The 24,983-nt window shown below is 41.9% G+C and overlaps 1 protein-coding gene across 3 annotated transcripts in view; it reads left to right on the top strand.

The window, feature by feature from the left end:
• palm2akap2 (PALM2 and AKAP2 fusion) overlaps nt 1–24,983 on the top strand; it is a 79,962-nt gene that overhangs the window by 25,918 nt on the left and 29,061 nt on the right. For all 3 annotated transcript variants that reach the window (XM_086152537.1, XM_086152539.1, XM_086152538.1), the window contains exons 4-8: nt 7,604–7,725; nt 13,593–13,707; nt 13,903–13,924; nt 14,847–14,957; nt 16,026–16,853. In XM_086152537.1, the coding sequence (XP_086008663.1) occupies nt 7,604–7,725; nt 13,593–13,707; nt 13,903–13,924; nt 14,847–14,957; nt 16,026–16,853 (1,198 nt within the window). The remainder of the gene's footprint in view (nt 1–7,603; nt 7,726–13,592; nt 13,708–13,902; nt 13,925–14,846; nt 14,958–16,025; nt 16,854–24,983) is intronic.

Here is a 24,983-nt window from a genome sequence, read left to right as displayed (position 1 = left end):
CTCGTGCTTTTGGATTGACACATCATCCTTTAGGATGTATCACTGTTTGTGGTCGAGCTGCTCCAGAAATCATTAACTACACTGAGATAGAAAGAGAACAAAGGGGATCTAAGTGAAGCGTTATATTGCTAATTTCAATAAAGGAAAGATAATTTGATGGTTGGTAGACAGTCTCCTGACTGAGCAATTTCTTCAGGTGTGATTCAATGTCCAAAGTCATCCAAAGGTGATCCAGAGGCTCCTCAAAAGTAGCCCTGTCCCTCCACCCTCCACCTCACATTTTACCTAAAGCCCTAGAATTCATTTTTGGCATGTGATCATCAAAACTAGCCGCAACAGATACAACTCCGAGCTAACTGCCTTTCTATTTTCCTGTGCGCACACATATCTGACTGTAAAAGTTTGCAAGCTGTCCCTTCATTCCTTTCAAAGCTATGGCCACGTTATCAATAAAACATAAACCATATGTACCATATTTTCCGCACTATCAGGCACAGTTTAAAACTGTTTTCATATATAAGGCGCACTGCAGTATAAGGCGCATAGAATAGAAACTACTGTAGTGGCTGAGGTTATGCATCTACTTGACCAGTGGTCCCCAAACTACTAGCCGCCTCCACATTTTGCCCGGCCCCTGAACTATACCAGAGATGCATTATGATTTTCTTTTTTTCATTCTGCCCACGTAACATTCTATTCCACCCTTCTACAGTCTGTGTCTCATCTGAAACCCCTCCCTCAAAAAAAAAAAAAAAAAATCCTGGACACACCGCTGTCAAATAACACGGAATTATTATTTATTCATTCATTATTCATCACATTAATAATGTTATTATTTATTTTCTGATTTTTTTTTCCTTTCAAGATCCCTGAAAGGGTTCATTTTTGGTTATGTTTGGCTTTCTGGGAAACAATAAATGTTTACTTTTAGACGCCTCTGCGATCGTCACACTCTTTGTTACAAACTGGCCCCCCGTCAGACAAGGGAAGTTATTTGGCCCTCGCAGGAAAAAAAGTTTAAGGACCCTGACACTAGATGAAGCTGCGCAAAAGGGAATGTCAACAAAACAGTCAGATAAGTCAGTCAAACTTCATTAATAGAAACAAACCAACGTTCTGACGACTACGTTCACTCCCAAAACAAGTTAGTGCATTAACAATACGGTACCGTACGTGCCGGTAGCTCTTACCGGTATTTGCGCCGCCTTCGCTGAAAACAATGTATTTCCAACTCCATTTGTCACAGTTCAAAACGTTTTATGAAACAAAAGCACCAAGAAGGACCGCTTCTAAATTCATCGCTGTTCATGTCGCTAGCTAGCGTTTTAGCCTTCATTGGAATAGTGACTGTAGCGACGCCTCTACTTGCCGCTCTCTGTTCAACAACCCTCTGTTCGAGTTTGTCCTCCAACCGTAGCCATCTTGCTTTGTCTCCTCCGAAACTCTGTTTGGTTTTCTTTACTTGACGCAGGTCATCTTATTGCTCCCTCCCCTTCCACACCATTGATTTGTAAACGTTGAATTCTCTCGCTGTTGTTCTATTCTACTGCGTGACTGATCGCCCTTGAGTTTAAACTGCGTTGTAAGCGTGTCTCTTGAAAGGTGCCATTTTGGGGTCTTTATACACACACGAGTGGTGCGGGACTGGAATTCCCCTTTACCGTTTTTTACCGCTGCTACTTCAGCGACGCCCCTGACTACCATAATTAACCAATAGTGATCCATATATAAGGCACATCAGATTATTAGCCGCACTGTGGGTTTTTGAGAAAATTAAAGGCTTTTAGGTGCGCCTTATAGTGCGGAAAATACGGTACTATACTATATAGCAGCATTCTGGAACCTATGGCTGGCGAGCCATATATGGCTTTTCCGGTGACGGCATATGGCTCCCGGAGAATTTTGAGTTTAAAAAAAAAATCTATACTTGTGATATTTCTTCATAATACTGTTTCATTTTAAAGTAAACAAAAAATTTGTTTTGAAGATAACTTTCACGGGTCGGGAACCAAAAGCTTCCAAGCACGTCCGAGTCATTTAAAGGTGAATAAATTAATTTTTATCAGATAGACAACTAGTTTATCCGCTCCAACCCTTGTAACGGAAAAGATGGGGAAAAGAAAAAAAAGATGATGGTTGCGTGCATTCCTGGCTGCGTGGACGGAGGAATTTGTGTTTGGATCTGCGGTATGACTAATATGCAATAATAAAATTGCATCGATGAAAAGGTCAAATTTAAAGCGGCACTTCGAACAAATCCATGCAGCACCAGAGGTCGCATTACAAGTAAAACATATTTAATTTATTATGCGTTAAAAATATTATATGGCTCTCAATGAGATATATTCAGAAATATTTAGCTTTTATGGCTCTCCCAGTCATAAAGGTTCCTGACCCCTGCTATATAAAAATACTATATAATAAATAAAGGTTTTCTAATAATTTGTCTTAGCTAGTCTCTCACTCTTAATTAATGCAGGGATGCGACAAATCCAGAAAATTCAGCTACGTCACTGTGTTATAAGCAGGAAAATTATGAAAACATGAAAACCTTGAAAATCAGTGTATTCAGCTAAATGTGACCCTGTTGGTGGTTTTAGGCAGACAGTGAAACCTGGTGGTTCTCGTGTTCTTTACGTTTGAGTGTCCTGTTCCTCAGGTGCACTTTAAGGGCTTTTGCGGTTTGAAAAGTAACTGGAATCCGTATTTGTTGAAAACCCTTCTGACTTTTTTCCTGAAATACCGGCAAAAAAAATCAAAACAAAACAAGAGATACTCATATTTTACCCTTGTTTCTGAGATATTTTAAGACATGGGTAATAATTATTGTATACAAGTCCATTGGGATACCAGCTGCAACAATCTCTACATTCTTCACATGAGAGTACAGGAAGTAGACCCTCAGTGCACTTGGGAAAATAAAAGTGATGTGACAGAATAGTGGTTATTAGTGACCGACCTTAAGCGGAAAATGATCTGAATGGATTTTGTTTTTTGTTGCGATCCTATATCATTGAAATTTGAACCATTCCTTGTTGTCGCATTCTCTCTGTCGATTCTTTTCTGCTTTTTTTTTAATTCAGGGCTGAACATTTGGGCCGGTTGTTTAGTAGTAGTAAGGCATGGTAATCGCTTCAGCCTCGTTGTAAGAAAGTTCCTCTTTGTGTCTGCGTGGATTTTCTCCGGTTCCCCCGGCAGTGAGTTGCCCAGAAATGTGAACGGCTGCGTGTTTTTTTCGGGGCCGGTCCAGGGTGAACTAATGACAGCTGGGATAAACTCCAGCCGTCCTGCAGCACTGACTGCAGAATACACAATGAATTAATCACTTCTTTCGTATTCTAATCTGTATTTAAGGCTCGGAACCCCGGATACACGGACTTATTTACAGACCTGATTTCCTCTCATATGACTATCTTGTGGAAATCTATCCTCTAAATACTTTACATACTACAATTTCTCAACCATGTTTCAATGGAAAATTTCCAAGTATGTTGAAAACCTGCTTCTTGTCACTTATTGCCTATTTTTTTCCCCACATTCCCCAGAGACAGCAGAGGATGTTCTGAAATATACCCCAATCCAAACATCCCGACGCTTTCTCACACTGACTTTTTGTCCGGCCGTCAGCCGTCTTGCAAGTAGTAACTAGTAGGTTTGAGATTCCTCATATAATCAGCAATCTTTCAAAGTCTGAGCGAAGTATGGGCGCCACACGAACAACTCGCCGAGTTGACTTTGTCGTCAACCCTCTCGGCGGCCTGAGATAAGCCGTGCAGACTTGAGCCTAGTGATTTGATAACACCAACTTCTGATCGGCGCTTCCTTGTATGGACGCGTCCCAACATTTTAAGCCGCCGTCTCCCGCCCCTTGTTGTAGTTAAGTATTTGGGCCTGAACCCTCCAAGGTGCTGCGTGTCAGAGCTCAACAGGAAATGGAAAGTCCTTAAAAGAGCGTGAGACAGAAGAGAGGAGGCTGGCTGTCTCCGTAAACAACCGGTCATACGGCGCATAACTTTTACTATCAGTCGCCGCTGCCGAAATAAACCCAGACTTTAATTTGCAAGACGTTTTAGTTTTGTTTTGACATATGAAATGAGGTTGAGAAGTCATAGTTTCAAAAATCAGACGAGCAAGAAGTCGGGCTCATCTGAAGGCCAGCACTCCCGTGCAAATGCAATTGACGTTTCTAGGCGACGTTTACACCGAGGGAACCGGAGAGGAAAGTCTGGACTATTTTCGAAACTTTCATCTGTCATAGTGGACCTGCTCTATACTCGAGTCACCGGTATCCCGATGGGTTCACGGGTATGCTCCTCCTGTCTACATGTGTTTTGTAGATTTGGAGAAGGTGTACCGTCCCACTGGGTTTTCTGCTCGGGTGATATAGGAGTCTGGTGTCACGGGGCCGTAACTATGAGCCATCTGGTCTCTGTGCAAACATTCTGAGAGCCACGCGTGCTTTCTTGGCACAACGTCAAACACATTTATGGTTCTGCGAGGGCTGCTCTTTTTCACCGATTCTGTTCTCGGACTTCATGGAAAGAGATTTCAGGGACGTGCAGGAAAAGGAACGCTCCTCTATGCTATCTTTTCGGCTTAATCACCGTTTAACCTCCAGGACGCGACACGAGGATTGTTTATAGCCGAGTGCCAAACAGTTGGGATGCAGTGACATGCAGTGAGGTTCGTGACTGGTGAGGCGCTGACATCCGAGTCAGATTTACACATTCCCGAGCCAAAGATAGTGGCATATTTCCCCTCGAATTACGAGCCGGGCATTAAAAACGGGTAAAAAAAAAAAAACTGTTATATCAGCATTCCTATAGCATACATAACATCTGCCCATAAGGAACGTTTCCAGCAGTTTTGCTTAATATCTTCCATGTTTGGAAGCAAAATTTTAGAACGAACGGACTGCAGTTGCACTGCCACCTCGCACTTTTTACCCGCTGTTTTTCGCGATCTGGAAATTAAAACCGAAAATAAGAAACAATAACAAGCTTCAGCCCAGTTAGCGGAGAATGCTGCAATCTAAGATAAGCTCGGCTGATCGCTGCCACACTCCGTGTCTCGCCCACGTATTTGAACAGGGAACTGAAAATAATCTTAGTGAATAATTTGTTTATTTTTCTACTCTTTATAATGCAGGTGAGGCATAAGAAGAAGGAGCCGAGCCAGAAAGCAATTTACTAGTTCATTTATTTTCTAACTCTCACTCATGGTCGTGACCGAAAGGACAAATAAAAGCGGCTGAAATGAGTTTCCTCCACAAAGTGGGTGGGACGAGCTTTTCAGATAGACTGAGGAGGACACGCATCCACTGCTTTTTCGAGTTGAGAGGCATTTGATAAGGATTCCTCCTGGGTATCTGCTGTTTGAGTCGCTCTGGATAAGCATTGGGACGATGAATGAATGAGTAAATTCGGTTTAAATATAGACACGTTAGGATATTGATTGTAACAAAAGATGACTCCTCCAAAGGCCTCCACAACTCATCAATCATTGTATATGATACATCTTATAAACTACATATCCAGGGTTCATTGATGTATATGTACATTTGATTTATTTACTGAGTTATTTGTGGTCTGATTTTTTTTTTTTTTTTTTTAATCATTGCCAAGAAAAAGCAGTGAATTTGACATGAAACAAATTATATTACGTATTTATGTTTATTATTGGGGAGTGCATTAATTGTTGAATTACTTCTCATCCAGAGAAATAGCTCATTGCAACTTTGTTTCCTATTTTATATTATGGAATTAAATGTATTAATAGACAATGACATTTGGCTGGATGTTTGTAAAGTTATAAACACAAAAATGTTTGACAGGACATACTAGGTTCCAGAATACTGATTTATCATGTTTTTACATCTACGTGTTAATAAACTTCCAATTCTCGCTCTGGTTTATATAGTGCGCCATTACAAGTGTTTCTTGATCAGCCCAATAAGTAGCCACAGAAATGAACTACTGGCAGCTAAAGGGAATCATTGAGAGAATGAGAGACCTACAGCGTTGTTACTTCCTGCTTGATTCAGTCATAATAACAAACAAGACATTTCATCTGAACACAATAACCCCTGCTTTCCAACTTTTGAATATAAAGAATTGTAACTTTGAATTTTGGACCCATTTATTGGTCCCGATTCACTGAAGATATGTATGCGTAAACTTGGTCGGACCTCAAACTCTCGTGCAAACTGATTGATTTAGAAATACCCCGTGGAAAATGTCTGTTAGGGCGTCAGTGTCTTGCTCAACAACATTTTGACATTCCAGGAGGAACCAGGAATCAAACCAGGAATGTTCTGGATATACAGTTAGATAAGGCACAGAGAAAAACTAGATATCACCTGTTGGAATTAGTTTTACAAATAGTTTCAGTCATTGCCCATGTTTTATAAGTTTTTGCAAATGAAATTCAGTTATTGCCCATTTTCTTTGAGTTTTTGCACGTGAAGTTCAGTTATTGCCCATGTTTGAATACGATTTTGTATGTGAAGTTCAGTTATTGCCCTTGTTTAAATGATTTTTTGCACATACAGTTCAATTATTGCCCATGTTTGAATAAGTTTTTGCATGTGAAGTTCAGTAATTGCCCATGTTTGTATGAGCTTTTGCACATACAGTTCAGTAATTGCCCATGTTTGTATGAGCTTTTGCACATACAGTTCAGTTATTGCCCATGTTTGGATGAGTTTTTGCACATAAAGTGCAGTTATATTGGTATAGGTTATTGCACATACAGTTTCAGTTTTTGCACATGTAGTAAGACTTATAGCGTACATGTAGCCTCAATAATTCCACCTGAGTGTTAAATGTTCTCACAGCCCAGGGTAGGAAACTGTAAATTATATGAATGATGTAATATCTCCATGAATCGGTAATATAATATGGATTTGGTAAGGAGATAGGTAACAACACAAATTTGTTTGGCACGAGTAAAAACAGTACATAGATTAATCAGAGCCACAGTGCAGCGGGTGGTAAGTATGATATACAGGAGTGTCTCAGAAAATTTGAATATTGTGATAAAGTTCTTTATCTTCTGTAATGTAATGACAAAAAACAAAAATGTCATACATTCTGGATTCATTACAAATCCACTGAAATATTGCAAGCCTTTTATTATTTTAATATTGCTGATTATGGCTTACATCTTAAGAAAACTCAAAAAATCCTATCTCGAAATATTAGAATATCATGAAAAAGTTTTTTTTTTTTTGATTGCATTACAGAAGATAAAGAACTTCAACCACAAATAAACCACAATTGATATACCTTTGCACATTTGTCCCTTTAGACCAGACCAAAGTGCAGCAAACACCTGCACTAACCTGAGTCAGTGCACGAACAGTCTGGATCAATGAAGCCGGCTGTTCAGACGAGAGAGGGTGCAGGCAGTCTAAAGCGACAGCTGTCTAGCGAGCACCCTTTTAAATGCTAAAATGTATCTGAGAGAATAAACCATGCGGTCCCCTTGATCTTACGGTCCGTTCGAGGACGAGAGATCTCTCGTTCCGGAGCGTCAGGAGTCCATATATAGTGCAAACAAATGAGGAGGTGCATCATCTGAGACGTCTCTGGTTCTTCCCCAGTCTAAAGCCATGCGGGAGCGTTGGCTCCTCCAGGGAGTGGGAGTGGACGACGGGGAGGCGCGGCAGAAACAGCTGGAGCAGGATGAAGAACAAGGGAAGAAGCTCGAGGATTTGATACACAGGTAATATTGATTGTCGGGTGCTCCGGTTGTCATTCTGATGTGTGATAAAATGTGTGTTTTGCTGGGTGCAGTAAGTTTCTACTGCCAGTTACTGACCAGATGTAAATAAAAATGGGATTTTAACAGCAGGCGTCCCCAATGCATCACCTGCGTAGGATCAGGAGCAGTCTGGAAATTTAAGTCACCGAATATACATCATGTTACTTTCCATTAGTCATGGGTTAGATGGGAAAAACACTGTCAATAGTCTGTTCACGTGGTGACTACATATTATAGGACTCTGATGATCTGAAATGGACTTTACAACACCACAAATACACAAACATTTCTTTAAATGTAGCACATTTTGATGCTGCTTGCAGCCGTCGCCACAATATTTTTTTTGCACTGCCCCACTATCTCCATCTCTACTAACCACTCTCATCTGTGCAATATTATTTATACATTCTCCAGGACACCTGTCTTGTTAACATTTCGCTTTTACTGTCCACATATACGACGTTACATCTGTTAATTCTATAAACATTCCCTGCACGAGACAGAGAAACCATAAGGCTCCAAACACGACAATTACTTCATAATAAATTACAATGATCAATCTGGATAAAACGGCATGCCAATACACCCGTTTCTTAATCGGGTCCATTCTTTTGATCTAACAAACGGTGATAAATAGTGCGTCCTTTGTTGCGGCGGATGAGGGATGCTTTCAGTGATTGTTGTAACTTTACAGAAAAAAAAGCAAATAAAACAAAGATATACTGCTTATTTGTTCTAGCAGGTTACCATGCGGGAATTAATGTAGAAGATCTTTCCTCTTTTGCTTTCGGCTTTTCCCTTCAGGGGTCGCCACAGCGAATCGACCCTCTTCCACTATGTCCACAAATATTCTGAATTATGTCAGAAGATAAAATATCAACTAAAGCTACATTTTATGACGACACAGTGGTGCAGCGGTTAGTGCTTCTGCTGGTTCGATTCCGAAAGGGCCCTTTTTCTGTGGGGTCTCCATGTTCTCCCCGTGTTGCATGGGTTTCCTCCAGGAGGTTTATTTTAGATTCTCAAATGCTCAGATGTGTGAATGGGAGAGTGAATGTTTGTTTGCGTGTGGATCCAGGATGAACCCCACCTCTCACCCAATGACAGCTGGGATCGGCTCCATGACCCCTGTGAATCTGACTGCAGGAAAAGCGACGTAGCTAATGAATAAATGAAGCTGCGTTTTAAATAAATCAGGATTATTAGGTGCTGGTTAAATAATTAAGGAAAATAATTTACATGCTTTGAAAATTCATTGCAAATATAAAAGGCAATCGAAACCACAAGGTGGGAGCGTTGGTGCTCACAGGGAAATCAAATCTAGGTATTATTTTCATTCCTTAGTGAGCGCAAAATATGCATTTTTCCAATCCATACTTGTTAAAGTCAGACTTTACCAATGTTAGTGGCAGCCCATAATTAAAATGGAAAGGAAAACAAATGAAAACGGTGACTGTCTCCCCCAGCGTGCTGACAGTTACTCGGTATTTGAATGGCAAATTCAAGTAAAAACCCGAATAAAGCAGTAATTAAAAGGGTAGTTAAATATTAGAATCAAAATGCCAGGCGGAGAAATAATGCCTTCTTAATCCAGTTCCACAAAGCTGTAGAATTTATAGCACTTTCTTGACATTTGTGCGCCAGGGGATGAAAATGTCTCCGAAAGTAGCCTCGTTCGTTTGAAGCGTCAAGAAAAGAAGACGAATTGCGACAATTACGGTGAACTCAAGCTGCGGCGACGATATAATAATTGAAAAAGGCAAAAGGAACGTGTCCTAGAAAATGTTGCGAGGAGGCCGACTGCGGACGGAGCGGGCGAGCGCGGTGACGCGGCAGTAGTTTCACCGACGTCCCTATCATTATACGGACAAGCTAAGCAAACAGGCGGAGGGATTCAGCAGAAAATGGCCGCTTAACAATATGGCGACGATTCAATTCGAAACCGCAGATTACTACTTTCAGAGTGCAGTGTTTCACATTGCGCAGGAAGTTCCATCCGCACCGTGACTCTCTCCGGGAGGCGTGGAGACTGCATCCTCCTGCTACATCGGGACATTTCTCCACTTTGTTTGAAAAGACTTTTTGTTTTTACCACTAGATCAAAATAGGCCTGTACTTTACACAATGTATTAATATGAACAGTTTAGTTTGTATAGGGAACTTGAACAGGGTTGAACGATAGCTGAGGAAAGAGGATGTTATCATTTATTCATTATCTACACCGCTAATCCTGTGCTTAGGGGTCACTGGGGGTCTGGAGCCTCTCCCAGCTGTCACTGGGAGCGAGAGGTGGGGCTCGTGCCGGAGACGACGGGACCACATGCGGAGACGCACGACCGTTCACTCGCATTTACGCATCTGGGCTATTTAGGCTCTCCGATTATCCTGCTGCGTGAGAGAGAGAGGGACCGTAAGGAAGTTTGTGCAAATGGCCACAGGAAAACCCCCTCTGTCTGACCTGAACTAAGGTCCGTCTTCCTGGCCAGCCTAGAAGAGGATATTTCCACTTATTAAAGGATAACTGTTTGAGTTTGCTGGTCTCTAGGAAAAATATAAAAGTTGTTATTATGATTGTATTTACTAGACGCCGGCTGACTTCTTATGTGTCATCATATCGGGTCGGTGAATCAGAAAACCATTAACAAAACAACAAATAGCGAGTTTGATTTCTGCATAAAGCATATATGGAATTTTGGAAACATGTCAAAAATGCTTTCAAATAGATTAGATTACTTTTCAACTGCGTGTCTCTGATTCGGTATCTGACTCCTGTGACAGAGGCAAGTATCATGATATATCATCTTTTCCCAGGGGTCCCGACAGCAAATCACCGCCTCCATCTAACCATCTCATGTCCTCTTTCACTCCATCCGTAAATCTTCTAGGTCTTTCTCTAAACCCCCCTGCCTGGTAGTTCCTCCCTCAGCATCTTGCTCTCAGTATTCTCACTCTTCATGTCCACGCCATCTCCGTGTGACTTTATCTGCAGATCATCTGACACAGGGGTCTCAGACTCGCGGCCCTCGGAACAATATTTTGTGGCCCCCTGCCTGAAATCAAATCTTTGTGTTAGTGCGGCCCGTGTGGTTTTTTTTTTCTCACGTGCATCTGGGGGTTTTACACAGTGCGTTTCAAAACAAACCAGGAAAAAATGAAAAAGTAACTTTGCAATGTATTTTTTTTTGCCTCCAAAGTTTTAAATAAAACGATTTTTTGATGAAAAAACATCTAGTGAGGTTGTTAAAATGACTTTTCTTATTTCTAGAAAAAACACAAAAACAATAGCAAGAAAAAAAAAACAGGCAAAATTAAAAAAAGATTGATTTAATAACCAGAATAGCGACCATTAGCCTTGTTAACATTATACCTCCTCTTATACATGCTATCAACAATCAATCTTCTAATAAATTCTAGTAGCAAATTTTCCGACAGTGACAAGTTTTTCTCTTCTCTAACTCAACAATATTTTTAGGATGTAATTTCATCAATTCTTTTTTAGTATTCATTTTTAATATTAATTCGTCATGTATTTTTAAGAGGAACGGTTCATTACATATAAAGATTTTTATAATTTTCCTGTTTACCTCCTTTACACTAAAACAAAGGAAAATTTTTCATTCCTGATCCTATCCATCTTCCTCACTTCCAAAAAGAACCTTAACATCTTCACCTCTGCTACCTCCAGCTCTGCCCTTTGTCTTTTCTTCAGTGTCTCTAAACACTTTTACCGTCCAGAAACCTTGGACGGATCCCAGCCTTCTGTCTCGACCATTTGGGGTGGAAAAAGAGAGCAAAAGGGAAGAACAGAGCGATAGAAAGCAAGAATGTGATAGACACGGGGGTGGGGTTGGAAGCTACAGGGACAAATTATTTCATACTACTACTGACATTACATGACAGTAGCTGAAACGAAACAATAATAGCTTTATTATTCGTACAAGAAATAACAATGGCGGACACCTGGCAGGACAGATATGATGGCTCCTTGCCATTTAGGGTGTTGGAGGTGAGAAGTACACCATGTACATCACTAGGGTTTTGGTCATTTCTAAGTACATCATAACAATGTTAGTCACAACAAAGTATCACACACAAATGCATGAACAAAAGGATAAAAAATCAAATAAAGACCTTTGATGGATTGGTTGAATTTTTAAGTTTCTTAATACATTCCACTCATTCTGTTTGTGTTTGAGGTTTGATCACCAGAGGGTGCCAGACACAAACATGCACAAAATGATCAAACCTCTCCATCTGATGGCCAGGGAGGCCGAAGTGTGTGAGACAGCTTTTATCAGCTGAAAATATTTAAATCAAAAGAACGTCATCTTGTATCGTTCCTCCTTCTCACCGCCCTTCAACCCACTAAGTACGCGAGGCTTTTCTCAAAATATTCAGACGTGAATTTGATTTCATAAATACGAGTGCTTCTGTTCAAAAGTAGAACTTTTAACAGAAAATTTAAATGAACAAATAGAGAAACAGTTCAATAAATGAAAGAATAAATAAATAAATAAAGAAAGAAATCGATAGATAAATAAAGAAATACTTAAATATGAATATAAAAATACAGATCAATAAATAATCAGGATAAAGTATGTTATCATAGTCAGTGATGCTAAAATGGTGAATATAGGAATATCATGAAATAGATCAACTCGCACACCAACACAGACACGGATATACACACAGACACACACACACACGCGCACACTTTTTCATGCGCAATCTCATGTACACTGATGCACACAATTCTCACATTTTAGCAGTGAGCGTTTTTGTATGTGCTGGCAGGCTTTAAGGAAGCAACCAAGGTCCTCCTCCCAGACTGCTTCCTACTATTGTTGCTACATCCATCTCTGAAAGGAGTGTGTATGTGCATGCGTCCGAGTGTGTACATGTGTTCAGGGTGTTGCCGGATTTTAGTAACGATACCAATGACAGAAAACTGTCTATGCCAGAAAGATCAGCAGCGGACATCGGCATCCACATGAAAAAAAAACAACATTTATTGCATTTTTCTCACGGGTTTATGTAAGTGGAATTCCCGCTAATTCATCTTTGTAGATGAATCTCTCGAGCTTCCTTGAGATTATAAATTCCAGTTTTGTTTTTTCTTGCGATGCGGATCAAATACGTATCATGACCGTTGAGGGAAAGTGCACTTGATAAGCCGTGACTTGGTAGCCAGAAAAAGTATGAAAGAAAATATGAAGTCATTCATAATTTATACTGTTTATCCTGCACTTGGAGGGGGAGGTTCATCCCTGACCGGTCACCAGTCAATCACAGGGCAAAGATAAAATAATTCTCACATTAATCTTACATGTGTGATACGTCTGTCATGAAAAATGTAAATTATGTTTTTTTTTTCTGTTTTATCTGTAGGCTGCATGGATCGCTTCATTTTAATTTTGTTATAATTCACTGTTATAATGCAGTCTTATGCCTTCATTGGTTGGCATTTCTGCAGGCTGGTCTTTATTTCAAACTTCATAAATCCATGTTATCCGGAGGCCTTTTTCAAAAAAAAACTTGTGCATCCTATTCAAAAAGTCACAAAGATAAATGTGCATTTCAGTTTTTTAAGGTACCTGCACATTGCAAATATCAACTAAAGACGACTAACGTCGTATTTTCTGCATGAGTTTGCCGATTGGACATTGGTTCGATGAAAAAGAACAATCCAGGCTTTGACTTCCACGCTAAAACCTGCATGACTATCATGCATTCTTTAAATCTATAAAAAAAAATATGAAATCTAAAAATCTTCACTAATAATTTAAGTCACAGAGCTTGGTAGAAACCACGTATTTGTGCAATTGCAGGCTGGAGTCTGATATCACTGCCCTCGAGAAAGAAGAGTCACAGATCTCCGCCAAAGAGCAGGTTCTGCAGGAACGTCTGAAGGAAACAGAACGTTCCATAGAAGACCTGCAAAAGGTTCGTGAGTGTGAACCCTCGGGTGCTGTCCTGACAAACAATCACATACCAACAATAATTTTTTTCAATTTGCACCAGAAAAATAAATAGTGGAAACCTAAGGAGAAACCTGAAACCTGTTTTTGAAAATATGTATCATGGCATTAAGAAAAGATAATTGCTGTTAATATGTGGTTTCTTCTCTCATTCTTTCAGAGTCTGATGACCCGGAATGAAGGTATACACAAAAACACACACACACACACACACACACACACACACACACACACACACATGCGTGCATGCACACACAATCTCATGTATGTTCTTCACACTCCCTGTTCCCTCTTAGCTACATAAGATTATTGTTTCCAATCAATGGCTTTCAATCGCTCAATAGTCTCGCTGAGGCAGGAGAGATGCAGGCCAGAGTTTGCTTCTGAACCCCTAAAACACACAATGACTGACAAGCCACGGAAACACACACACAGACATATATATTCCTGCACACAAGCATACACATGCACTGAAACACACACATACGCATACACACTGACACACATAGAACCATGCTCAGCAAGACTATTGATGCTCACACACACAAGGCCATGACTCTGCAGCCTGCAGTGGCTGAGTTTATCCTTCTATTCACCAAAAAGCCCTGTAAGCCCCCCTAGCTTTGTTCCTGTCATCACACAAACACACAGAAACAGACAAACACACACACACACACACACACACGTACAGACACACAAGTACACACACACACTTCTGCTGCATAAGCACTGGACCTCTGGTGTGCTAGAGAGACAAGGAGAGATTGACGGTGTGTGTGTGTGTGTGTATTTGTGTGTGTGTGTGTGTGTGTGTATGTGTGTGTTTGTTTGTGTGTATGGAAATGGGGCCGGCAGGTTCAATCAGGGGTGTGGTTAGTGTTGCTCCTGGGGGGGCTGGGCTGTATGTGTATGTGTGTGTGTTTTTGTGTCAGGGTGTGGTTACACTTCACCGAGGCGTGTTTATTTGTGCATCCAGTGTGTGTGCATTTGTGTGCATGTGTATGTAGCGGGCCTACGCTTGGTGATCTGATGTGTGTGTTTCCACTTTGGCCTCGAACATCCCACTGACCGTGTCTCTCCCCCCTCTGTGCTCCTGCTCAATAGATGCCACCAGCTGCATGTACGCTCCTCTCTCGGACTGCGCGAACCCCGATCCCGACCAACTTGTCCTGGCAACACAGCCTCGGATCGGCCCACCTGACCCTGGAAGACCTGGTAAGACAAAGGCAGGAGAGGATGGCAAGGAACATGAGGGAGGGGAGAGAAAATAGGAGGGGTTGGTGGGGGGGTGGGGGTGGGCAGCAGGGTGGGTGGGAGGGGGGGGTCAGCCAAATTGGATTATACATTGGACAAATTAACATGCACATCAACAGCGGACGAATTGATTGCGTTAATGCGTGCATATGGGTGGTATGAATGCATTTGACCCTGCATTCCACTTTGTAATAATGCAAGTTGTACAAGTGGTGAAAAGTATACGCGTCTGTATTTAAACATAGATATTCATTTTAGATGTAGAATCCCGATATAATTACGCTTTATTCCATTATTACGTTATCCAAACTTTTTGGTTTTATCCTTAAATTTGCTCGACAGCAATGTTTTGGAAGTAGTAGCGGTCATAGTAAAAGTTCTCATATTTACATTTTTTAATTATTTGCTGATTTTGAAGAAAATTAACAAAAAAGTCTTGCTTCTGAAAAATCTGGTTTTTAACTTGAATTAAGTTTATTATCTTACGGGCCCATTGGTGCCGCTCTTTGTGCAATAAAGAAAAACTCCCCAAGTTGGGGCTGTTGTGGAAAAAACTTTATGTAAAACATACTGAAGTTAGTACAAAACCAAACTGCGCATTGGGTCATTCTTCTTTCCTCTTTCGATTACATCGCCTGAGATTTTTATTTTCATCCGACAACTGTCTGATTGGCAAAAATTTAGCAAAGAAAAAAACATTTGAATTATTTGATGGAAATACTCTTTATAGATTGATGAAGATTTACCATAAAAGTGTGATCCACATTTATCACAAATTTGTTAAGGCTTCACCTGATGTGTGCAGGTTGTTCACCAGTGTCAATAAAACGGACGTAACATGTTGTTCCCTACTACAAAAAAACAGTCAGAACTGTGTGTATCTTCATGTTACAACCTCCAACCTCTACTCCCACCCCGTGCATGTGCTCCACCGGTCCCTCCCAAACATGTCATTCTCCCTTTTCACCCCCCCTTCTTTCTGCATCACCCCCTTCCTCTCACAACCTCTCCAACCTCCCCTTCTTACAGCAATGTTCACCATGGAGATCAATGTGCAGCATGACCCACGGACTGGTGAGCAGCAGATCTTGTCCAGCAAACGCGTGAGCCAATCGGATGCGGCGTCACGTGGCGTGAAAGTCTATGACGACGGCAGGAAAGTGATCTATGAGGTCACTTCCTCCGGCGGGGTGTCGACCACCGCCGTTGAGAATGGTTGGAGCTCGGAGCAGTTTGACCAACTGATCCAGAGAGCTACCACACCCGTTCGAGGAGGCGACGGTGCGAGGGGTCACGTAGTGGTGACACCTGCTGCTCCGCAGCCCGTCATATCCCCGACAAATAACGATGATATGTCCCCGCCATCCTGCACCCCACCATCCATCCCCGCCAGCCCACCGGCCGAGCTCACCCTCCAAAGGGAACCTCGGTTGGGCATGATGACCCCGTCACATGCTCCTATCACGACTCAGCCCACCTCTGAAGCGCACCCGGCCTGCGAGCTCACCGCCGTGCCCCAAGCCAGCACCGAAAACCCGGTCACCATGGTATTTCTCGGCTACCAGGACGTTGAGGACATGGGCGAGAGCAGGCGGCTTCTGGGGTTCGATGGCGCGGTGAAGGCGGAGGTGGTTCTGATCGATGAAGATGATGAGAAATCGCTGCGGGAGAAGACGGTCACTGACCTGTCTGTCGTTGATGGCACAGCGGCTGACCTGGTGTCAGGACGGCCGGTCACATCCGAGGCCACCAGCACAGAACTGTCATCCGACGGCAGAGAGCCTGATAGTCCTCCTTCACCCCCTGCGAATCGTGAAGCAAATACTGCCCAACTGCCTGGTCTCACCCCTACTACAGGTACCGAAAAGAGGAAACGCTGCGAGTGCTGCATCCTCATGTGACTGATTGTTATTTCTTTATCATTATCTACAACACTCCTCTTTTACCCTCTGTCTCTGGATGGTTACTAACAGAAGCCCTGCCTTCCTTCTCCACCTTGGGACTGTAAATGGCTGACACACACACATGCACATGTAAACACTCATATGTGCTTTGAGTCAGTTACACTATCAGCCTTATATCTTTGCTTTTTTTCTTTTCTTTTTTTTTTTTTTTTTAACCCGCTCTATTAACACGGTGGCTCTGCCCTCCTGCCTTACGTCTCCCGAGACGACATGGAAATTCAAATCGACGCCAGTCGGGTACGGAGCTGTGTCATGCTGCTATATATATGGTCAAGAAAAGACACAGCCGAATAATAAAAGCCAAAAAAACACGTTCATTCAACCAATGTTGGTAGACGATAAAATTTAGCGGAATACAGGTCACATTGCCATGACATATTGACAAGCGGTGTCTGGCCGTAGGGACAATCAATCAGATCCTCTCCTTTAATATGATAGTGTATAAACATTCAGAGAGACTATTTATTTATTTATTTATTTATTTATTTATCTATTTATTTATTCATTTATTTGTTTGTTTATTTATTTATTTATACATTTATTTACTTTTCCGCTCCATTCAAAGACGCACGTATTTCAACACATGGCCACCCGATGAAGACGATAAACTCTAAGAGAAGCAGGGTGACCAGACAGACAGACAGACAGATGGACCAGGGCAGAGAGGAGGCTACTTGTTGCCTTGGTTTCTTTATGTGCCTCTTAATTCTCCCACATAATAGTCATAACTAAAACATTAGAAATAAGTAGAAGTTTCCAGTAGAATATTAGTATAGTTTGCTGTTGTTAGCTGAACTTTTATTTATTTTGTTGTTTTTTTTTTTTTAAGAGGGTGGGGCGGGGGCAGGGGGTATCGAATTCTTGCAACACCTCTTTCCCGGGAAAAGTTAGGTTTCCACTTTATAGTAGAAGGAAACGAAAGCTGTCTCTCTGTTATATCAGCTCCAGCTATTCAAGTGCTGAGGTCATTTCCCCATTCTATCACTTCCTAACCCAGCAGCCAGTAAGAAGCTGTGGAACAGTTTCAGCAGCCTTCTCAATGTAGACAAACATCTCTTCAGATGTATCCAAAGTCTATAAAGCACAGGAAACTAATGGCAGCTCAATGAACACACTGGCAGCAAGGGAACGTGTGAAAACAGTCATAACTTGCCACTAACTGGGCACGTCGAGAACATGAATTTCAGAAGTTGACAAATTCTACCCAACACAGGAAGATTAAGTATAGCTCACCTTTTCTTAAATCATAAAATTGCCGTAGAATAGGGTTAGACGGGGGCAGATCACTGGACGATCGCTGTAAAGCCACCAGAGATACATGTACAATTTCAAATTCAAAGACACTGCCAGCTCTTTCTATGGGCATGGGCCAGGCCCCATTTACAAGGGTGCTAGAAAAAAAACAATGTGGCCTGGATGTGATGAAAACACTATTCTCTAAGCTAGTTTTGTCAAAAGCAGACATTAACCTGTTCTGTGGAGTGATCATTTGGGTTTATTTCTGTTCACTTATGCGCGCCACCAAGGAATCATTGTCTGGACAGTTTGATTAATAACATGATATCAGCTAAAATTATGGTCAACAATGTTAACCAAATTTTTCAGGAAAGATAGAGAGGCTCCTTAAATCCCTAAAATCTTATGCAGGGATACTTGTGTGAATAACGAAAGGCCACGATTACATTTTTTTTTTTTTTGTTAATTTAGTGGCATTTAGTGAGTATGAAACTCACAGCAATTACAAGAATGACAATAAAACATCTCAGGATATGCTATAAATTTAGCCAGACCACGGGTTGGGCTAAAACAAATCACGTGTCGGATTTTTCCTGTTACTAAACTAAAGAATATAACATGTGTCTCTGCAGTTGGTTCTGAGAAAAGTAAAAAAAAAAAAACTGCAAGATATATATACAATATCCCTTGGTTTTAAATAGCAGGATCCCAGAAATAGGTATTAGTTTGTTTGTTTTTTATTATTATTTTTTACAATCTATGCTCAACTGTCCTATTTGTGCAGGAGAATATACATTCTTTGATATGACTGGCTACTGCTCCGATCAGTCAGTCCATCTGGCCATTACTAAGCCAGAGTCTGGATTCCTGTGTAGATAATGAATGTAAATATGCTCTATATTCTATCTAGTGATTCTTTTATTTTTCATGTCTATATAGAGATCTAGAGATAACTCCTTTTAATGGCACCAGAAGATCATAGACAGAATTTGGATGTTTTCTGATGCCACAAGTGACCGTTCAACGGTACAAATGAAAGCCGTGTATATTTTTATTCACTAACTCCATTGCTATAGTTTGTGTAATCACACTGTTAACCTCATGACCCACCACTAATAACCAAATTCTTCCCCCCTCTGATCGTCACCATAAACTCTGAAAATTGACTTCCATCCCTATGTAAAACTTGAAGGCATCTGAGGTTGTGAAAATAGTATGCAGAGGCAGAAGTTGCAAATTCGCCATGCCCATACGTTTGCATGATGGCGCATTAACTGCAAGTCATGTTACATTTCTTCTGGTGTTTTTTTTCCAAACCAAACCACAAAATTTGTATCCCCCAGGCAGCCATTGGTTTCCATGTATTAAGGGGAAATCATCTTCACTCACTAGTAATTTACTCTTGGAGGCAGTCGTCATCAAAAGGCTGAAAATACAAAGACTGAAATACGTCTGGCAAAATACGGTTGGATTGATGATAAACTGCCATCAACGCTCAAGTACATTCTTGGCTGAATATTACTGGCAGAGAAAAACTAAGCAGGCTGCCACACTTATTAAGTCCATTCGGAGCAGATGAGCTAGACTGTTTGGCATTGCAAGTAGGCTTAAAGATTTTCATTGCATTACTGTACTACTTTAACAGAATGGAGGCAATGCAGAGAAGCGTATTCTAGAAAGTTCACTGTATGTAATGCATGCATGATGTGCTCGAGTGCCAGGATGCACTTAAGTATCCACAGACCCAAATTCAATCATCTGAAAAAAAAAAAAACAAAAACAAAAAAAAAAAACTTCGGAAAAAGATGGAGAGCAAGTTTGCAGAATGAAACTGACCAAAAGTTTGCCTGTTTGGGTTTGTGAGTGTGTTGATGTAATGCAAAGAGCTGTGTGTGAACAACAGACTGGTTGACTTTACCAGTTCCTCTGGCACACCTGCAATATTCCTCTGGCTCAGTAGGGGTCTCTTTTCCTTGTCTGTCTGCCCTTATGGTTGTACTGACTGTCAAACCAACAAAAAGGAGCCATTTTCTATTGTTCACATTTTCTCCCTTCACCTTTCTCTATGGTTATGACAACTTTGTACTTCACACTCTCTCTCTCTCTCTTACTCTCTCTCTTGCTCTCTCTCTCTCACTCTCCCTCTTTGGCTGATGCCTCTCTCTGACGTCTGTATCCCCTCTCTCTTTGGTCAATAAAGCTGAGTTTCTCCAGTGCCCCCATGCAGTCTCTTGCTTGTTCTTATGATCTGCCTCTAACATTCACTTTTTCATTGCCTGCTGACAAAGAGATCACAAGCTCCCCTAATTGCACCCCTATGTGTCATAATATCTACTACCACTAACAAGCACACACACACACACACACACACACACATATATACATGCAGGTGATGTTTTGTTTATGAAGTGTCGTACTCTCTTGTAATGTAATTTAGTTTTCTGGCTATAAAAAAATGCCTTCAAGGTTGCTGTAAGACTTGGCTTTCATAGCTAAAGTTGGGTTCTAAAGGAGCAATGTATGTTTAAAACCTCAATGTATTTTTCTAAAGCCTGCAGTTTGCTATGTGTGGTCATGCCCTTTTTTGGGTCCAATCAGTGAAAACCTTTTTTAGTCTGATTTATTTTGCTTGGTCAAAAATCTAACCAATCAACCAATTACCCAGAATGAGAATGAGTAAAAGCATGAGGCTTGGCAGACAGCTGTTCAGATTGACATATTAGGTGCTTACTATGAGTGATTAACAATGAAGAGTCCAACCAATCTTACGAGTCCATTGACGAGTCAACAGTCTGATTTTGAAGATGACACCAACAAGTTAAAGCCAAACAAACTACACAGACACACTGAGTAATAAAAAAATGCAGCAGAAAAGCTGAAACAAGTTAGTAAAAGATAATATTTTAAGGACAAAGACAGGCTCATTTTAAAGACATTGTACCATGTGCATCACCATTGCCTCCTCTCTAGATGGGTTGGGTTGTGTAGGCAGTAGACTAAATAAGTCAACCCAGGTATTCCTGTCCCCAGCAACTCACTGTAGCATCACCAGGTCGGACAGGATATATAATACTTCTAGCGTGAGCCGGCCTGATCGTGGGATCTCCTAAAAGGTAAATGTACCCGGAGCACCTGGAGGAGGAGGTTGCCCGGGAAACATCATTATCAGGTGCCTGATCATCCTCTATTGACTCCAGCAGCAGCTCTGGTCCGAAGTCCTGCCTGGACATCTCTCCTCCTCACTCCCCATATCTTAGGCAGAGCCCAGCCATCCTGTGAAGGAAAGTAATTTCAGCTGTTTTTTCATGAAAATAAGTGAAAGTGGAACACAAATGTTCAAGGGAATTGAAAACATTGCTCTTGTGCTACGCTTCTTCACCGAAAGAGACCAATGCAGTACTCGCTTAACTGCGGATGCACTACTGATCTGCTTGTCCAGGTCATGTTCCTCCTACTCATACTCATGAACAATGCCACGTGGTAGCTAAACTTCTTCACTTGGAACAGGATCCTTCTTTCAACTTGGAAAAGCACACCGGTTTTCAGGATAGAACAAGGGCCTCTGACTTGGAAGTGCTGACTCCCATCTGCTTTACACTTAGCCCTTAACTGCTTCAGTGTCTTCTGATGGTTATACCATGATGAAGCCAACAGTTCTACATTGCCTGCAAAAATCAGGGAGCCAAGTCCTGAGCTTGTCCATTCCGGACTCACCCCCTTCAACAGCTGTGCTCAAAAATCCTGTCCATAAAGATCATGAACAGAATTGGTGACAAAGGGCAGCCCTTGGGGAGCCCAGCATCCACCAGAAACATGTTTGACATTCTGCCAAGAATTTGGACACACCTCTCCCATTTTGGACAAAGACCATATGACTTGTGATAACAACCCCCTGACCCCATGCTCCAACAATACTCCCAAATGGTCACCCTGTGGAACACAGCCATGAGTTTCTTCAAGGCTACAAAGCACATATAGACAGGATGAGCATATTCTAATGAACCAACTAGGATCCCCATAAAAGCACAGAGCTGGCACACTGTTCAGTGACTTCAATGGAATCCACATTATGGCATGCCACTGCCAAGGCACTATCCCAGACCTACATGGAACAGTGAAAGAGCATGGCCGCTAAGACAGCACTAGGTTATCAAGTTCCCTTTTATTTTTCTGGACAAATCTCATCCACACTGGTTACCTTGCTGCTGAGGACCTTCTTGAATAGCTCAGTAAAGGCTTGTCTGAGTCTTCCAGCTCTGCTTGCTCAAAGGAGGGTATGTCACTTATGTGCAAGAGTTCCACATAGTGCTCTTTCCACTGCCCTTTGGACCCCCTAGATAAGGTCATCAGGTCTCATGGCATGCTGTACATAACATTGGACAAGCCCTGCTTCCTTTTCTCACAGTGTGTGACAGTTTTCCAGAACCCAAGGTCCTTCTCCAAAACCTCTTTTAACTCCTGCCACACCTGGGTACTGATTCTACACCAAAGATATAGCCCTTTTAGCCATCTGGTCCTTTTCACCAGTTACAGCAGATCCCTGGCCCAACCATACCTGAAAAGCCTCCATCGTCTGCTTGACAGCCTTAATCACTGGTGTCCACAGACGGGTTCTCAGGTTTCCGGCCCAAATCAAACCTAATAAACTCATACTAGATCGGTCGAGGCCTGGGTTAGCAACAACCGCCATTGGTACTGATGACCTACAGGGTACCAGTGGAGATTGGGCTACTGTGGGTTGAAAAAGGAGAGGAGGAAGGCATGATTGGAACCAGAGAGAGAAGAGAAAAGGCAAGAGTCTGGGACAGAGAGTAGGGACTTTGAATATTGGGACTATGACAGGAAAAGGTAGCAAGTTGGTTAACATGATGCAGAGAAGGAAGGTGGATATACTGTGTGTCCAGGAGACCAGGTGGAAAGGTAATAAGGCTAGAGGCCGAGGAGTAGGCTTTAAGTTGTGCTATTATGGTACTGACAAGAAGAGAAATGGAGTAGGAGTTATCTTGAAGGAGGAGTTTGTGAGGAATGTTCTGGAGGTGAAAAGAATGTCGGATAGACTTATGAGTCTGAAATTGGAAATTGAAGGTGTGACACTCAATGTTGTTAGTGGCTATGCCAATGGACATGTTGGTGCAGCCATAGAGGTGATGAAGAAGGGATGGGCAGGTTTGGTGAACAGGATATGAATGCACGGGTGGAGATGGTGGTAGACTTTGCAAAAGGGATAGAAATAGCTGTAGTGAATATATTTTCCAGAAAAGACAGGAACATAGGGTAACTTATAGGAATGGCGGTAGGAGCGCCCAGGTAGACTACATCTTGTATAGACAAGGTAATCTGAAAGGGATCAGTGACTGAAAAGCAGTGGTAGGTGAAAGTGTAGCCAGACAGCATACGATGGTGGTTTGTAGGATGACTCTGGTGACAAGGAAGATCAAGAGGACAAATGCAGAGCCAAGGACAAAGTGGTGGAAGCTGAAAAGAGAGGAGTGTTGTATGGCTTTCAGGGAGGAGTCGACAAAGGCTCTGGGTGGTCAGGGAGAGCTTCCAGATGACTGGACAACTGTAGCTAATGAGATCAGGGAGGAGTGTACGTACTGTGCCGTCTGGAAGGAAAGAAGGTGAGGAGACTTGGTGGTGGAATGAGGAAATGCAGGAGTATATACAGAGAAAGTGGTTAGCAAAGAAGAAGTGAGACACTGAGGGGACTGAAGTGAACAGACAGGAGTACAGGGAGATAAAGCGTAAGGTAAAGATAAAGATAGCAAAGGCAAAACAAAGAGCCTACAATTACTTGTATGCTCAGTTGAACAGTAAGGAGGGAGGGAATGATGAATACAGGTTGGCAAAACAGAGAACAGGAAGGGTAGAAGAGGTGACTATTGTAGACCACAAAGTAGCAAAGATTAATAAAGGTGAAGTGAGGAAGGCATTGAAGAAGATCGATAGTGGAAAGGCAGTTGTTCCTGATGGTATACCTGTGGAGGTATGGAAGTGTCTAGGAGTGGCAGCAGTAGACTTTATTTCTAGATTATTCAACAGGATCTTAGAGAGTGAGAAGATGCCTGAGGAATGGAGAAAAAGTGTGATGGTGCCCATTATTAGGAATAAGGGGGATGTGCAGAATTGCAATAACTATAGAGGGACATAGCTGATGAGCCATACAATGATGTTACGGGAAAGAGTAGTGGAAACTCGACCGACAGCAGAAGTCAGCATTTGTGAACAGCAGTATGGCTTCATGCCTAGAACGAGTACTACAGATGCAGTATTTGCTTTGGGAATGCTAATAGAGAAGTACAGAGAAGGTCAGAGGGAGCTGCATTGTACTTTTGTAGACCTAGAAAAAGCATACAACAGGGTGCCAAGAGAGGAACTCAGGTATTGTATGAGGAAGTCTCAGAGAATTATGTTAGACTGGTGCAGGACATGTATGCTAGCTGTGAGACAGTGGTGACGTGTCCTGTAGGTGTAACAGAGACGTTCAAGGTGGAGGTGGGGGCTTCATCATGGATCATCTCTGAGCCTTCTTGTTTGCAGTGGGGATGGACAGGCTGACAGATGAGGTTAGACAGGAATCTCCATGGACCATTCTGTTTGCAGATGACATTGTGACCTGTTGTGAAGCAGGGTACAAGTTGATGAAAATCTTGAGAGGTGGAGGTATGCTCTGGAAAGGAGAGGAATGAAGGTTAGTTGCAGCAAGACAGAATGAATGAGGAGGCTACAGGGAGTAGAAGTCATAAAGATGGAAGATTTCAAGTACTCAGGGTCAACAGTCCAGAGC

Source organism: Fistularia commersonii, chromosome 9, assembly GCF_037954325.1.
Source record: "Fistularia commersonii isolate RoL2024-O1a breed Wild chromosome 9, RoL_Fcom_v1.0, whole genome shotgun sequence".
In the NCBI taxonomy this organism is placed as follows: Eukaryota; Metazoa; Chordata; class Actinopteri; order Syngnathiformes; family Fistulariidae; genus Fistularia; species Fistularia commersonii.
Note: the sequence above shows the minus strand (reverse complement) of the source record. Positions and strands in the feature narration are given on the sequence as shown.